Genomic DNA, 17356 nt, shown 5'->3' on the forward strand with positions numbered 1-17356 from the left:
GGATTTTGAAGATTAAAAGGAGATAACGTGGAATACATTTGAAGGCTTTTCCATAAATGTTGCTACTTTTACTGCTATTGTTATAATCTCTTATTTTGAGCTAATTATTTTTATTGTTGACATAGGTATGTCAAAGGGCAGAGAGAAACCTGACCAAGGATGGGTGCCATGGGGGTGTGGCAGTCAGTGCCAACTGAAATGGTGCAGTGTCACTTCTGGGCTGGCATCACCAGAGTAGTGGGACAGGAGTGATGTTTGGGAATGTTACATGTTGGTTTAAAATGCAGACACACATAGAGACACGTGTCCACGGAACTCGAGGGAGGTGTGGATTAGGGAGTTACTCTGAAGTCTGAATTGAGATCAGTTCTTTAACTAGCAAATCTTCATGTTAGAAATGCAGATGGTGAAGATGGTATCTTCTACCTTGGTGTCTGTGGTGTTTAGACTGGATGGAAAACTGCTGTTTTAGTGATGAACAGTTTAACAGTAGATTCATTTTTGCGAACTAACCTCTGCTTTACTAGTCATGCCTTCTCTTATTTGCAAGTTGAAAACATATTAAGATAATTTATGAAGAATGATGTATATATTAAGAGGAAATGGGGAAGTTGTTTATAAATGGGAAAGTTCGTGTGTAAATGGGATACTTATAATAGAATTCCATTAAGGGAGGGAGAAGAAAATGGTGTGAATATTTTCTTTGACATTTTCCCCTTCCACAGTAGCCCTGCTCTGAAGCTGGGGTGAACGGACGGGCCATGGGCTTACTCCGCATCTCACACGGTTGTGATACCTGCACATGCATGTGTACGCACACAGACCTGCATATGCTCATGGCTCCTTCTCACTGTGGTGCCTTACTAAAGTTCCGTCTCACCGAGAAGACCTTTTCTCTCCCCCTCCCCCTAGAGGGCCAGCAGTGATGCAAGTCACAGTGATAAAAGCACCTCTTCGTCGGAAGCAAAGAGCAAAAGTGGTCTTCACTTAATGGCCCAAGAAGTGAAAATTGGATCTTTCTTAAGCAGCAAAAGTCTGGATGTCACAGACAAAGCTGCTCTTTGCGCAGATGAAGATGATATGGAAGGGGATTCTTTCTTTGACGATCCCATTCCTAAACCAGAAGAAACTCACGGCTGGTGGGTGAACAGTATTTTTGGGTTATCAGACTAGAGGCTTAAAAATGTGACTTTTGAGTATTTTTATATTTTAAAAATAAGCTACAAAGTTTCTATAATTACTGAATTCAAGAGTCTGATTTTGTATCATAAAAACCTTTTATGTTGTAAAACAATTCTGAAAAAAAACCTAGAAATTAATGACCGCAGTAGGTGGGTATGTACTGAGTGTCTTGTCACGTGCTGGGTGATGGGTGGGGCTGCTGGTAAAAATCACACACTGAAGATTTAATTTGCAGCACATCAAACAGTTCTAGAGAGGGGTGAGCTGATTTCTCATTGAGAACTTCCGTGAACTTAGGTGATCTGAGTCTGCCTTGCAGACTTTATGGTTTGAGTTCCTGAAATGTCTCTTCTTTATTTCCCAGCCACTGTGTACATGGTAAAATACACTGAAGTTGCTTATGTTTTAGTGGCAGAATGTAAGAGTACACCTTAACCGTGCCCTTGTTTCTTGTTAGGAGAAGTGAACCTAGTAAGCATGTAGGAAGCCTGGCATCGCTCTCCGACGCCCCCCCTTTAAAAGGTGGACTCAGCTCCCTTGCTGGAGCCCCCTCGTTGAGAGACTCTGAAAGTGAGTGCCTGAAAGCCCCTAGATTTGCTGGCTGAAGATGTGAACTTGAAATGCTGATGATATTTTTTCTCTAATTAATTATGTAGTATGTCTGTGTTATTTTTTCAGAAAAATATGGCTCATAATTTTACTGCTCAGAGGTATTTCCTGTTAATATTTTATTAACAGTTTTTACTTCTTTTTCATATGGTCATATTCTCTCTATCATTTTGTACTCTGCCTGTGCCATCAAAATACTTTGGAAAATTGGCTTTTTAGCTGCTTTATATAATGCATGATTTTTAGACCATCTCTCTTTTGCTGGGTATTTACATTGGCTTGCATAAGATTTAAGGTCAGTGAATTTTAAAAATTAGTTCCATAGATTCTGTGGTCACTGGTCATCATAGGAATGTTGAAGTGTCTGCCGCAGGGACTCAGGTCGGCCGTCTGTGTATGCAGCGGACATGGAGATTAACAGACATGCTGTCGGCTACCTGCCTGCGCCTGGCCTGCACACAGATGGCAGCGAGGCCAAGGCCTGAGAAGCATAGCTTTCCATGTGTGAATGTGCAGATGGACTTTGTAAACTAGATTATAGTAAATAAAGGATTTAATTGACAGTGTTTAGAGAGAGCGTAAATGTGCCTTTTAAGAATGTTTGCTAAAAAATGGTCTTTATAGGAAATTGCAGTGTGATTTTGTGTAATTTTGCAGTACTTACTAACCTTTTGAGTGACATGATACAATGGTGGGGTTTCCTAAGACACACACAGAGCTTTGGGACTCCTTTTGCCGTCTAGTGAATTAGCCGCGTTCCGTGAATGTGGCCACGTCTGCTTCCCACTTGTTTCCTGTGGTTATTGTTACCTTCGGTAAAGGGACCCAGAGTGTCGTGAGTGTGTCAGTCTTAACACTGGTCGGAGAAGAATGACTTAGAAAGCCAGGACTGAGAAAAGAAAGGCAGCGAGGAATTCAGTGTGATAAATGCAGCAGTGAGCGAGCAAATAAATAAATAAATACAACTGAGAATAATTAGCTGTAGTCCATGAACTCATCCCTAGTGGGGCTGCTTATGGAAGGTGATAACTGATAGTTCAGCAAAAAAGTATTTTGACGGCCATGTTACAGTGAAGGGTAGTAGTATGTGTGGTTAAAAAGGGGTATATTGCACAATGAAAACAACAGTTGATATATTTTCTTAGGTTTTGGTTATTATGTTTCATAAAAAACTCTATTGAAAATAAAGACATGGTTTAGAGACTATTGTATTCTGTAAGTCAATTTAATGTGAATATTTTTCCTTCACAGGTAAAAGGGGGAACACAGCTTTGAAAGATCTCAAGTTGGTCAGTGGTAAAACTGGATCATTTGGACTAGGTAACTAGATTCCCATTTTAGTGTTGACTGCTTGAAGGTAATTATTTCTTAGGATGAAATAACTGAGGTGACTTAGTCACTCACAGGGGCACCTCGTGTGCAGATGTTTGGATGGCTTTGTGCATCCAGTGGGGATATAGTAGCAACTTGGCAGACTGTCCTGTGGAGTTCAGCTCTCATAGGGAAGGTCGGCATTAAACAGGTACCCAGAGATTCTGTGCCTGTTAAAGGCGTCAGTACACACTGTGTGAAAGTGGGCAGTAGGCTGGGCCCAGCCTCGGCATCCCAGAAAGGCCTCTCCTTGGAAGTGACTCCTCTGCCAAGACTTGAAGGGTAAGGGCCAGGGAAGAGCTTTCAGTGAGACTGAGGGGACAGTTTGTACAAAGGCAGTTACTTCTTCAGGTGCTGGGACTGTGTGGTCCAGGCCCTGGGGAACTTGTATAATGGAGGAGAGAGGCTTGTAACCAGAAGAAGTATGCGCTGTTGTGTTCAGTTCATTCGGTGGATTGTTTCCTACAGAAGAAAGGACCTCAGTGTGAATATAAAGAGCCCTGGGCCACTTATGCAGAGCATGGTTCTCACCTGGTTTTCTCTGTGCCAAACTGCAGGCCGGTGTGATAGACATACCTTAAGAGAAACATTTCAGAGAGTGGAAAGAACTTGAGTTTGGAAGTGGATAGATAAAGTAAAATCCCAGATGTGGCACTAACAGGTGGGTAAGGTAGTAGGTAAACGGAGCTATTTCCTCATCCGTTAAGTGAAACTACTGACATCTACCTCGTGTTAAAAAGTAGATAAAACCTAAATATATGCCAGACATAAATAGAAGTACAGTGCCTGGCATGGTGGGTACCTAATAAATGTCAGCTTCCTTTATACGTTACTTTGTTCCTCTGTGTGCAGCAGAGTAGTTGTTCTCTGAGTGCTGGATTCTGGTCAGCCATGCCCTGGCCTTGTGGCAGCTGCTGAGCCTGTGGTCAGGTGGGCCTGCTCCCTTTTCCCTTCCTTCTCCCCTGCTGGGTGGGGTGGCACTTTCAGTCAGACATTCTTCTGCACACCCCGATGTGAAGTCTGCTCCCAGGTTTTTGCCCCATGTCCTGCTTCAGTGAAGAGCCACCACTGGAGACTTTGCGCCAAGCTCCACACCTGGCGCTGCCCCTCCTGCCCTGTCCTGGCTTCTGTTTGTGTCTCACCTTTGTAGTATTCAGTCCGTTGGCTGCCATCTAGTTTCTTTGATGGCCCGGCTCTTTGTCAAAGCAAGGGGGTCCCCAGGCCATATTTGAGGAACAGGTACTGAGACTCCTCCTTCTGAGGGAGGGGGTCCTGCGGCTTCCCCCCACCCTGTGTGGGGGACTCTGGGCCACCCGGGCTGGGGCTTTTGGAGCCACTCACGTTTGACTTACCAGTTCTCTAGCTGAATGTGTGGTCACATGGCCAGCCACTAGGGTTCAGTATAAATAAGCATCTGTTTGTAGTTTTGTTTAATGGTATTGTAACAGTATTGTTTTCTTTTCATTGTGTGTATACAGTATTCTTGGTGTTCTAAGTAACAGAAGTACTAATAGACTAAGAGAATAATATTAGTGATGTGTACCTGGCACTGTACCAGAAAACAGTTTTATTTAGTTCTCACCCTGTGAGGTAGGTTTTATTATTATCTTTATTTTTACAGGTGAAGAACCTAGGATTAAGTTATTTGCCTAAGATCATACCACTTAGAATCCTGATACAACAAAGAGCCCTAATTGCTGTGTTCTGTTACCTACACATCATTTAGCCATTGTTTAAGTATCAATGGAAAAATAAATTCTGAGTTCTAAAGCAATAATTTAAAAGTAAAACTTTATAGTACACTTCCTTCAGTTTGGTGGACAAATATTAGTCACAGGCTCCCATGTTCACAGGCACTTTCTGTGTTCGGAGCATGACTGGGCAGTACTTTCTGTGAAGGGTTGAGTCAGTGTGTATGTTTTAGGCTCTGTGGGCCACATGTGGTCTCTCTCGCATATTCTTTGTGTTTTTTTTGTAATCCTCAAAAAAAATGTAAAAGCCATTCTTGCAGGCCATACAAAAGCAGGTTGTCGACTGAATTTGACCTGTGGGTCAAGTTTATATACATAGTTACGTAGTTATACATAGAACCAAGACATCAGAATTGAATGTGTTCAAGCTTGTTATTCAGTAAATAATTTGTAATTGACTGCAAATGCAGAAGGTGGGGGCATCAGTTGACTCTCAGTCCAGCTTCCCCAAGTCTGCGCTTGGTCTGCCTGGAGTGCCGTGACCGCACTTGGAGGCCGCCTCCCAGCCTTAGGAGTCGCTGCTGCCGTGGCTCCCCTCGGGCCTTGCACACCAGCCACCTGCGCTGATTGGTTTAATCAGAAGCTTTGTCCATCTTTCTCCCCTGAACTTTGCTTGACAGTTCTGCTTTCCTTCAGGCACTGTATACTCCCAACCTTGTGTGCACCCCTAGCCTGTGTATACCCCTAACTTTGTGTCTTCCCTAACCTGTGTACACCCCCCTTATGTTGGAAGCTGTGTGGCATGCAGGCTATGGCTGGAGCTCAGCTGTGTAGTGGGGTGAGGGCAAGCCTGGAGTCCCCGCACCCATGGGGAGCCTTGGCCAGGATCCACGTGTTCTCCATTTTTCCAGCGCCCTCTCCTCCCCATCCCATATGGGCCGTCTATCTGTCTATTTACACTGTAGGATGCTTGGCCCTCAGTTATCTCCAGCCTGGACCCCATGGTAGCTGTCTGTCCCCTTCCTTTCCTTTCTGCCCACCACCGCCCAGCACAGTTCTGCTGCAGTAGTTGGTGTGTCGGTGGAAGACAGAAACCCATTACCCTTCACTGTTTCTGCCCCCCCCACCCTCCCCCAGCCCCGGTCCCCTCTGCATTCAGGCTGAAGGCCCTGCATGGCCTCTGCCAGCCCTGCTCTCCCCACCCTGCCCGCAGATTCGTTTTCTCTGGTTATACCAGCTTCCTCACTCTTTAAACCACCACACCCTCCCCTGTTTCAGTCTGCACGTGTTTTCTTCCTCATGGGATCCTGATAATTTGTATATCTGGTACCTTCTTTAGGCTTCAACTCAGCTGTCACCTCAGAGAGCCCCCCTGAGCCTTGTGAACCATGTCTGGCTTCAGACTGGCCGCCCCTTTCCTCTCGCTGGAGGATCAGCCCCTCTAGCTAGAGGTCAGGGAAGCTGCCTTACCTTGGGGGGTCATAGCTACTTATTTGAATACATTAACAGTTAATGTAAATTAATACATTAACAATTAATGCTGTGTTAATCAGGGAGGTTTATCAGAGAGAATCGTGTGTGCTACTGCCTATCCGGAACTCGAATCCCCTCAGCCATGCCCCTGTTGCAGAAAGAGCCTGTCTGGAGCTTGGAAGGACTGTGTCCACACCAGCAGTGTCTCAGAACCGCATGCTGCTGAGCCGGACCTCTTCTGCTCTGCATCTTCCCTTTTCCCAGTGTGTCTTCTACAGGCCGGTCATGCACAGTATGAGGCGGCTCTCCTGGGCCCCTGAAGTCCTTACCTGGAGGTTCACGACCTGGTTTCTCAAACGTTCCTCAGGAGATACAGAGGGGACTCAGGCACACCCTCTGCTGAGGCCTCATGCACTCTTGGCCACTCTTTAACGGTCGCCCTGTCCTTGGGACGCCACCTTGTATGAAGGGCTTCCTGCACGCCAGGGAGTGTGCCGAGCCCCTCCTGTGCACGTGTCCTTAACGCCAATCTTGGCTTCGGTGTTTGTGGGGCCACACTTTAGAGCTGAGGAAATGGCCAAGGGAGGGGACCTCCCTCTCCAGCAGCCGCAGAGCTCTTGGGGGTGCTGGGCCTGGCCGGGACTGCCCTCTGGCTTGTGTGTGCACCTCTTCACACCTTAGGATCAGTTCTGAATTTTATATACTGTATTAAGTTGAGAAGTCTCAGCAGTTCAAAAAAGGTAACAAGGGCTTTATGATCACTTACTTTTGCTGTATCCCATTACATCAAGTATTTGCTTTTAATGTCAAGTGATATTATAAAGATAAACATATAATATGCCTGAGCATTTGGAATAAAAGACTAAATATGAATATTTTATGATATATTAATTTTTAGGTAGTTTACTTTGTCATTCACTTTGATATATATGGTAAAAAAGTCTCTGATCTCTGACACTCTTTAAAGATACAATATAACTCAGTAATGTAGGTTTTTTTGAAGTGTGTTTAACTGTAGATAAATTGTGAAATGTGTTTGTGTAAATGTAATACATATATCTTAAACTTACTAGGGACTGGAGAAGACGATGACTATGCTGATGATTTTAATAGGTAAGGAAAATAGTTGGGCTACAAATGTATACATCGTAAACATTTCTGAACAAGGTAAGTATGAATTACACTGGTGCTTATTTTAGTTTATTTGATTCTCGTATTGATTGAAGGTGAATAAAAGGTAGTTCATCCAAAATTACACCATGGACTTTGAAGCATGTCTTTTTGACTTTACATTAGAATAGGGATGTTACTGTTAAGTTCGGGAAGCTTGTAAGAGTAAGATCAAAACATGGCACTGACGGGCTGACCCAGCCCTGTAGCACCTGTTGGGTCGCTGGGTCCCAGGTGCTGCTCCTCCGTCCCTCACATGGTGGCAGTTGTCTACATTCAACTCAGAAAAATTGTCCTCTTATAATATTTTTCTGATTCAGGTGACATTCCTTAATAGTTTGTTTCAGATAACTTTTTTTATATACATAAAGATAATCTATGAGTTGGCTGATAATTTGGAAGTAGTATTTGTTGTGGATATGATTAGAAATTTTGAATTAGAGTCTGAGAATTTTATATAATTGACAGGTTGTTTTCTTTTCAGTTGGGAATTCATTCTTATTTTTTAATAGCATAATTTATTGTACAGTTTTTTGAGAGAGAGAGGATGTAGCCGATGGTTTTAAAAATCTGGGTTTGCTGCTTTCTTGCCCTCGTGGCCACCACCACCATCATTCAGCAGCTCTTTCTGCTGCTGCCTGGGTAAAGTTATTTTAAGGGTCAAGTGAGATAAGATGTATGAAATTAATAATATTTAATATTAATATTTAAAGGATTCAATATCTGATAAGTTGAGGGATTGTAGTTACTCTCAAAATGTTCATAATAAGAGTGCTTGTTTTTCTTTTTTTCATCTTAAATTAGTACCAGCCATCGCTCAGAAAAAAGTGAGCTAAGTATTGGTGAAGAGATTGAAGATCTCTCTGTGGAGATAGATGACATCAACACCAGTGATAAAGTAGGTGCTGCGCATTTCCCACAGATTTCTGTTTGTGTCTGCTTGTCTGGGTTTTCTATGAAGCTTCACAATTTTACACAGATTAGGACAAAACAGTTGAAAATTGTGAAAAGTTCATGACGGTTACCTGGTCCACGTCTAAAAAGAATGTCTTAATGAATATGTAAGATTATTTTTGACTGTCATCTACTTTGGTAACTGAGTGCTTTTGAAATGTCAGCATATGATAGTTACTAGGGTGCCAGTTGCTGTGGTTACATGGACCACAGTAGAGTCAGAACCAACCAGCTCAGTGGTATGGACGGTACAGGCAAGAGGTTATGTTCAGAGGGGTCAGCGTGGACCGTTGGTGCAAAGATGAGCACCACGGCTGTGCAGGGGACGAGCAGGCTGGAGCGCTGTGTTGTGAGGCCTGAGCAGGCAGGTCAGGCCGGTGCTGGCACCCCTCCCAGATAACACCGTGCACCGGGGGCAGTGTAAGAGTAGGAGTCCATGCTGGAGATGCACCTTTGACCTTCCTGGGCGGCTAGCAGAGCACTGACATGTGTGTCCCATGGGAGAGGTGAGGGAGCACCTGAGGATCACCTGCTGGTGCCCACGGAGCAGGACCCCGGCCCAGGTGAGTCTTCCTCTCAGGTGTGGGTTTCCAGGAGGAGGAAGGCTTCTCCAGGTGCAGGAGGTTCTCCGTGGTCACCCACAGGGTGAAGGCCTCTGAGGGAGGCGGCACAGTCTGAGCCAGCAGACCTGGGGTTGGGGAGGTGTTGCCCCGTGTGGGGTGTGTTCTTAGGCAGGGTTTACCCTTTGAGCCTCAGTTTGGTTTTTGGTGAGATAGGGGTGCTAACGCCTACCTCGTGTGGTGGTTTGAAGGTTAAGTGATAATATGTAAAAAGCTCTTCTAATTCTTGACATACATACAGGCTTATAATAATTTGTCTTTCTCTTACCTTTTCCCCTAATGTCATCCTTAAGAGGCTTAAAAATGTTGCTTTAAACTTACCTAAAGAACTGCAGAAGGATAATTTTAAAAAAAATTTTCTTGTTAATGTAGAAATCAGCTGTTAGCTCAGCCTTCTGGTGTTATCACAAATATCACAATAGGAGGAAGAAAGGGAACGGTAGAGGAAACAGGTCAGTATTTAACATGAAGCAGTCAGAGTATAAGATAATATTTAAATTGTAGCTCTGTGTTTCACAAATTACCTATGATGCCAGCTATATTTTGACACCAATTCTTTGCTTTCTTTTGAACAACAAAGCTTGCTGACCTGACGCAGGACCTGACCATGTCCCAGCTCAGTGATGTGGCAGATTACCTGGAAGACGTTGCTTAGACAGGAAAGAAGGAAGTACCCTAATCAACACAGGACAAAGGACTGTAATCAGTTCCTTTTTTTTTTCCCAGACAATCGCTTTTTGCTGGAATGTCTGCTCCCTGTTGGTGCCTCATGTTTCAGAAAGACTGCAGATTTTTAAAAAATTAACCTTTTGTCATACTAAACAAACTACTTCCTACTTGAGCCCATGTGTGGGAGATTTAATATTCTTAATTTGGTTCAGTTACACATTTCTCTATGGAAATTGATTGTCTGTGATCAGATTCATTACCCAGGGTGGCACCAGTGTTAGGAGTATCATGGAAAGGGTGAGTAAAGCTGGAGGTTCACACAGCTGTGTGTGCACATATGGCTTTAGCCATCCAGAGTCACAGTGCATTTGATACCAGGTGGTTCTGCAGAGAGTCTGCAAATGACTGGGTGCATTTATAGTGCTGACACCTATTACTGTAAATCACATTTGATGTCAATTTTATTTTGTATTTCCTTCCATTTGGAAGGCTTGTCAGACCATTAAGGTTATATTAAACTACTCTTGTGTGTGCTGTCATTTTGCTTGTTTTAATGAAATCTTGAGGTGGTTATGACTTAATTCACCAAGTTGTTAGTGGCAGTGTTTGGGGTTGCTGCCCCTGTGACCTTGTGTGAGGCGCTGGTCACAGGTTCTTGTCACCATAGTTATTGTAAAGCTACCTCAAAACATACTAAATGCTGAAACCCATCTGGAACCGTTAAGCAGTACTCTTATTTCAGATCTGTAAGTTGATGATACTAAAATCCAAATTGGAGTGTAACAGTAGTAATGGCCTAAGACCATACACAGTTGGACAAGCTATGCACTGTTGGACCATACACAGTTGGACAAGCATGTGGGCCTGGCCACCTCCTCGTTGATGTTGGCTCTGTCTTGGGATGGCCACACTTGCCTCCTGATGTCTGCATCTCCCTCTCCCAGAACTTGTCCAGCCAGCTTGTTTTGTCTTGTTTTCCGAGAAGCTCCAGCCCCAGGAGTTCTGTGGCCACCCTTTCAGGTGAGCCCGGAGCAGGGCTTCACAGTCTCCTTCCCCTTGTATCCGTGTGAAGCTCTTTCTGTGGCTACTGACGTGTTGCTGAGGCATCGTGGGTTTTGGAGTGATGCGTGCATGTGCCTGTGAACATAAACTGCTTGTATGTGAAGTGTTGTACTTTAAAATTTTAGTTAATTTATGCTTCTTATGAACAGTTACCTTTATTAATAAAAGGTGCAAATTAGACTTAATTCTTGGTCTCAATAAGTGAGCAGACTTCATGGTTTGTGTAATGCCATTTTTTCATTTCCTATCAGCCCAAGTATTAGAAAAGTATTTGCTGGGCCCTAATATGTAAAGGGAAATGATAATGTAAGCATTAAGATTGTATAATGTTAGAGTCTGATTTTATAAAATTTAAATGAAATGGAGCCATAACACTAAGAGAATGTAAGAAAGAAAAAGGGTGAGGAAGTCTGGAAGCAGCTGCTTGTCTGCCCTTGATTTGTGGACCGTGATCTCAGTTGAATTTTTTGTGTTTTATGTGTGTAAATAGCACTGTGTGAATATGGAATCAGTCGCTAAAAGTCCCCCATATGCTTGTTAGAAAATGCACTTAGATGCCATGTCTGTAAACAGTCACTTTCTATAAAGCATTAGAGTTCTGGCCCTCTGGGGTCCAATGAATATGTGATTTATTATCTATATTATTGGATAGCTAGATTTCAATGAAATGGTTTGAAAGTATAACAAGAGGTGGCTTTTTAAACCTGTGGGAACTTGAACAGTAGCATTTGAAACTTGTCATTTTTCTGTTATCCAGAGACTCTGACCTTTTGATAATGTCTGGGAAGATGGGGAGAAGAGTGCCAAACATGAGACTTCCTTTGTCATTAGTACTACGTACATATGATTGGAAAATTTTAAATAACTTAAGTGATGAAAAAGTTTTATTTCTACATGTGTTTCTACATGCTTAGATTTTTTAATGTGTTTAGTGCTTTCTTTTTGTTAAGAAATACATACTGAAGTATTAACCCATGGAGTACATCTTTATGGTAAACCTGTGTTTCGCAGAGTAGTCGACATGTGCTTGGTCTCACTGATGGTAACCCAAAGGGAATAAAGGCTTTACTCTTACCTGTGGAGCCTGTCTCACAGCCTTTATATTGCACAGTGTGTGACAAGGACCAAGTGCTGCTGTGTGTGTGATGCTCTTGACCCTGTCACAGAGCCTGCCTCCACCATCTCCCCCACCAGACCCCAGCATGTGGGCCTGGCCACCTCCTCGTTGATGTTGGCTCTGTCTTGGGATGGCCACACTTGCCTCCTGATGTCTGCATCTCCCTCTCCCAGAACTTGTCCAGCCAGCTTGTTTTGTCTTGTTTTCCGAGAAGCTCCAGCCCCAGGAGTTCCCGTTTTCCCTCCCACCCTGTCTCTCTGTCACCTCCACCCTATGTGTTTTACTCATCACTGAAATGGGCCCATTGACTGTCCATAAGCTCCATTACAGCCGGGATGTTTCCAGCCACTGTGCATCCTTGGTACCTAGAATAGCATTTGGCCCATGTATGTGTTCAGGAAGACTCCATGGTATGCAAACTGGCTCTGAGCACTGGCAAGGAGGCCTGGGAAATGTAGTTTCTGGCTGGGCAGCTGCCTCCCAAGAACACTACCACACAGCTGTGAGGCAACAGCTGTCCTGACTAAACCTGGAGAGGCTCCAACCTCACCGGGGAGAAGTGTGCTCCTGGTTCTGTAAAGGCTGTCATTGGACAGCTGGTCCCTGGCTGCCTGCCCCTTCCGCACCAAGACTAGCTGGAACAGTGCTCTTGATGGAAGTGGACAGTTGTTCTGCCTGGGGCTATGCTGACATAGGAGGGAAGCAGAGCAGGACTCGAGTAGCTGGACAGATGACCCTGCTGGACATGCAAGGAAGGAGAGCTGGAATGGCGACTGTCCTGGCGAAAGCTGAACCCCAGGGAGGCAGAGCAAAGCTGCCTGATCCTCACCTGTGTTCTGCCTACCCCTGCCCTCTTGACATGGTCTGCCCTGCCAGCCTCTATTCTAGGAAGGGGCATAGTTGGTGAAACGAGCAGGGGAAATAAGGGCAGCAACATTTATGACTCACTCATGCAACTTTCAGAACAAAGGAACCCTGAGCTGTCAGGAAAGTGAACAGCATGGTATAAACAGCCGGTTATCTCAGAGGAAACCTAATTCAGACACCAAGATAGTTTAAAAAGAAAAACCTGATTACACTGCTTGAGATTTGAGATAACTTTTACTTAAAAGAGGCTACTATGGAAAAGGTACAATCAAAATGATTTTCGGTTAAAAAAATCATTAGTCTAAGTTCAGTAGAAGTGATCAGATAACTCGAAAAAATTTAGTAACCTTAGCGGTAAAGAACTCTGTGTTTAGTAAAAAGGCAAAGATGAAGACTGAATAGCCTTGAGATGTGGGCTGAGGATCCATTAAGGACTAGCATCCATGTGCCCTTGGACAAGTCCCTGGGGCAAACGGGCAGACACTGGCAAGGATGTGCATGGGCGCAGCGGCTCCTGGGTGCATATATTCTGTGAAACGGCATTCCTAGCATAAGAAGAAGACTTCCAAGATTACCTAAAATGAAAGAGTGAAATTGCCTGTGTGGGACTGGCTAGAAGTTAGCCACAACTACAAAGTTAGAAGAGGATTTTTGAACCTAGCATATCTGCGCTAATAAGAAAGGAAGCTTCCTGCCAGTAGGAAGTGAATCCCAAAGCGAGGTTAGGTGGGCCTGGCATCTTGCGTGTTATCGGGCTTACTCTGCTCCTACAGGGCTTGCTGTCCCTGGTGAAGGTGACCTGTGAATCCTCCCTGCCTTGGCAAAGCCGGCCACGCCTTTCCTGGAGGCGCCTGCAGGCGGGACAGTTGAGCTGGGTAAGGTCTGCCTTCTTCACACAGACCTGCTTCCTGAGAAACGGAGGAGAGGGCAGGGGGTTAGAAAGGGCCAGCAGTGGGGGCTTGGCGGGGCCAGTCTCAGGTGCATTGGGAGGAAGAAAGGCAGGTGGTGGCAACAGGACAGAGGCGTCCAGATGGTGGCTTACGCGATGGTCATTTCTGCTGTTTTAACTTGAGTTGGTTTTTGACGATTTATGAAATCTTCAGATTTGATGGTTATTTTTCCCATTAGTCTTCAATTTTCAAAACTGTAGTTGCTAAAACCAATTTTGGCATGTTTTATAATTTGCCAAATTATGGGATATAGATCTTAATCATACTTGTTTGTAAATCATTTTTAGTTTTATAAAACTGGTAGCTCTTCTGAAATGAAAATTTTTGCCAAGTTCCCTTTTCATTTAAAGCCTTCAGCGTTCCTGTGCTCTCTCACTCCATATGGTGTGTGGTTTTGACTTTGGTAAGATTCTATGCCAACCGCACCGAACTACACAGTCATGGCTTGTTGCCACGTGGTTGCTTTTGCCTGGGACACACCCCCTGCCTCTGCCTGTGCCCCCTCGCTTCCCATCTCATGCATACCTGGGCCGTATGTAGTCTCCTCCCCGAGGCCCAGGTGAGAGGGTATAAATGTCCTCTTCCCTCAGCGTACAGGTACTCGTCATCTGCTCGCTTTTGCTGTCTGCACACCTGTTGTGGGGGAAATGTTACTGATATTCCAACGTGTTTGACAACTGTTTAGGGTTTGCCGGACACCAGGTACTGTGCCAGGAGCACACACGCATCTCACAGCTTCCTGGTCTCTGCCCACAGGGACCAGGGACACATGTTCGCGCTGTGTGCTGGCGGCTGGAGTGTGTGTACTGCCTGCCATGCCTCTTAGGAACAGGGAAGAGAACAAACTTGCACCTTGTGTGGGGACTGGAGAATGTCTGAGATGATCTTTGAACTTTGGGAAGCTGATGAGCTGAGGGATCTGCCCAGGATTGCTGGAATCATGCAGCACAAGGAAGTGTTACCAGCAGGGAGGTGCCGTGCAGGAAGCAGGCATGCAGGAGACAGTGCAGCAGAGCCAAGGCAGGTGCGTTTGAAACCTGCCGGCGTAGCTGCTGGGCAAGTTACTATCAATAGTCAGTTTGCTCATCTGTAGAAGGAGTAAATAACTGATGACCTCATAGGGCTGTTGTGGAAAGCAGATAATGCTTGTGGAACGTTTAGCATTATTCTTGGCAAATAGTACTTAGGGGTATCAACCATTTTTACCGAAAGGGAACAGTCACAGTTTTACTGGAGGCGGGAAGGTCAGCAGGGCCTCAGGGGGCCCAGCTTCCGAGGAGCCTCTGTCCCCCTCCAAGGCCCGGTCCCAATGCTCCTCGGCCTGGGAGCCCGCCTCTCCGTTCTCGGGCTGCCTCCAGCGGGTGGGGCAGGCCCGGCCTGTCCCCTTCGGCCTCTCAGTGCTGTCGGGACCTAGGCTGGTCTTGGGGACGCCACCGCCATGTGGGGGAGACTGGCAGCTCATTAACGAAATGAAAACCACCGAAACTTATCAGCACCGAGGTATGTCATCACAATTCACATTGACTGTGATTTTAACCCCCAGAACGCATTGTTTGGGATTAGAGAATAACTCGGTGCACTCCAGGCCGGCTGGCCGCGGGGGGTTAAGCTTGGGCCCCACGGTGCGCTGCGCTCAGTCCCAACGCCAGGGCCCGGGAGCGGGGAGAGCGCTGACAGGCCCTCCCCAGACACGCTGGACACGGCGACGCGCGAGTTAAACTTTGAATAGAAATGAATAGGCCCTTGTATTATTTGATGATCCATTCAATGAAGAGTGTATATCGTATAAGTGTACAAATACCTCTCTGATTTGACACAAAATATGGGTAATGATAATGTAAAGCTGTAATGTGCTATTATGTTGAAGACATTAATGAAAAACTGCTGAATGTCATAAAAAGAATGATTTCTAAAATGTTTCTAGTCACTGAAAGAAAATTTGAAATGCCATAAATCATAAACTTCTATGTGAAAACTGAACTTGAAAAAAGTTTCCAAAATGTGGTGATTCTAAAACTTACCTATTTCCAAAAGTGAATTGTAAAGATCGATGATACTCATAAAATATATCAATAATTAAAAAACCATTTTGATCAGTCATTCCAGAGAAGAATTATCTTCACAGAAAGATATTTTTAAAAAGTCATTGTGATATGAAGAGGTGATATCAGAAAGTACACCATGAAAGTGATGGAGGAAGGGTGTGTTGATGTCTTGTTGGCTAATAAAAGTGTTGTGTGATTTTCCTACATTTTGTGATGTTTGGTATTTGTAAGTTTTTTAAAATTTACAATTTGTGGGGATTTTGTTTCTTAAGGTATTTACATTTATAGCTAATTTTGTGTAAGTAATTAGTAGCCCTTTTCTAAAAGAATATTCCCCCCAGTGTTACAGGCTTCAGGCCCCATGAACAAGGCCCTGCCCATGTCAACCAATGGGGTCTCCAGACAGGGAAGCAGTGGGGATGGAAAACCAGCTCAAGTCTGTCACCAAGTAGCACTGGTCCTTGGAAATATGTACGAGTCTGAAATCCGAGCAGATCCTGTGCCTCAAATAACTTAGGAATATGAAAGTTGAAGATCCTGCAGACCTTTGCTGGAAAGCTCTGCACCTTCCAGTATCCTCCTCCACCGCCCGCAAACCTTCCTCGCAGCCCATTGGCAGCACTCCCAAACGGCGCCGCCCACTGCACGGAGGGCCATCCCGGGAGGGGGAAGGAGACCGGAAGTACTGGTTAGAACTCAGTGTTTACCACAGGAGGGTACTTCCATTGCAGGAAATCACCGTGAATCCTTACAGAAATGGCCCTGGGTGACCAGACTGAACATATTTGGATACAAGTCTTCATCAGATGTGTATTTCGCAAGTATTTCCTCCCAGTCTGTGGCTTGTCATTTCATCATCAGTCTTCCTCAAGAGAAGACGTTTCAAATTTTGAATCAAATCTGCCTTCCATGGATTGGGCTTCTGGTGGCATATCCGGAAACTTGACCAAACCCAAAGGTCACCTAAAGTCTTCTCAGTTTTTTTTCTAGATCTTTTGTAGTTTTGTGCTTTACATTGGCTCTATGCTATGTTTCTAGTTAATTTTTAGGGAAAGCCAAAGGTCTGTGTCTAGGTTTATTTTTAACGGGTGTCCAGATGCAGCACCAGCCTATGAAGGAGACCATCCTTCTCCCTGCACTGCCTTTGCCCCGCGTCACGGAGCAGCCACCTGCATCATGTTTCACACGTACAAAGACCCCTCCGAAGGGTCTCTTAGCCACAAGACTGTTAGTACGAATCAGAGAAATTTAAGGAAAGTATTTTCATTTGTTGCTACCATGCCTTTTTAAAGATGATTTGCATTGGGCACTGTTAATACCATAATTATCATTCATAATAATAGGCAAAAGCAAGCTATGATTAGAACTTTTACAGTTTGTAGAGTGTTCTCCATGAGAAAGTAATTTCCATAAAACCTTGGTTTCAGTTATGGCTGTGTCCGTATTTCCATGATGAACGTCACTCTGCTTCATGCTCCCAGCAGCCCGGTGGGAGGTACTCCCATTTTACAGAGAAGGGTGTGTAAGGTTGCAAAGTTGGGACTTGGGCCGATCGTAGGGCATCTGTGTGCTAACA

The 17356-nt window shown here is 44.7% G+C and overlaps 2 protein-coding genes across 7 annotated transcripts in view; both read left to right on the forward strand.

Annotated features, from left to right (window-relative positions):
* CEP43 (centrosomal protein 43) overlaps positions 1–15984 on the forward strand; it is a 33491-nt gene extending 17507 nt beyond the window's left edge. For 3 of the 6 annotated variants that reach the window (XM_073219887.1, XM_073219888.1, XM_073219889.1), the window contains 7 exons: positions 913–1139; positions 1640–1752; positions 3043–3111; positions 7400–7439; positions 8301–8394; positions 9443–9522; positions 9651–15984. In XM_073219887.1, coding sequence (XP_073075988.1) covers positions 913–1139; positions 1640–1752; positions 3043–3111; positions 7400–7439; positions 8301–8394; positions 9443–9522; positions 9651–9663 — 636 coding nt within the window. In that variant the 3' untranslated portion in view covers positions 9664–15984. Of the gene's footprint in view, positions 1–912; positions 1140–1639; positions 1753–3042; positions 3112–3719; positions 3824–7399; positions 7440–8300; positions 8395–9442; positions 9523–9650 lie in introns of all 6 variants that reach the window. The other 3 variants (XM_037020841.2, XM_037020842.2, XR_005062013.2) reach the window with 2 other exon arrangements.
* CCR6 (C-C motif chemokine receptor 6) overlaps positions 15099–17356 on the forward strand; it is a 53526-nt gene continuing 51268 nt past the window's right edge. Inside the window, exon 1 of the mRNA XM_073219890.1 lies at positions 15099–15235. The gene's annotated coding sequence lies outside the window, so the exon portion shown is untranslated. The remainder of the gene's footprint in view (positions 15236–17356) is intronic.

Source organism: Manis javanica, chromosome 13 (genome assembly GCF_040802235.1).
Source record: "Manis javanica isolate MJ-LG chromosome 13, MJ_LKY, whole genome shotgun sequence".
Lineage (NCBI taxonomy): Eukaryota > Metazoa > Chordata > Mammalia > Pholidota > Manidae > Manis > Manis javanica.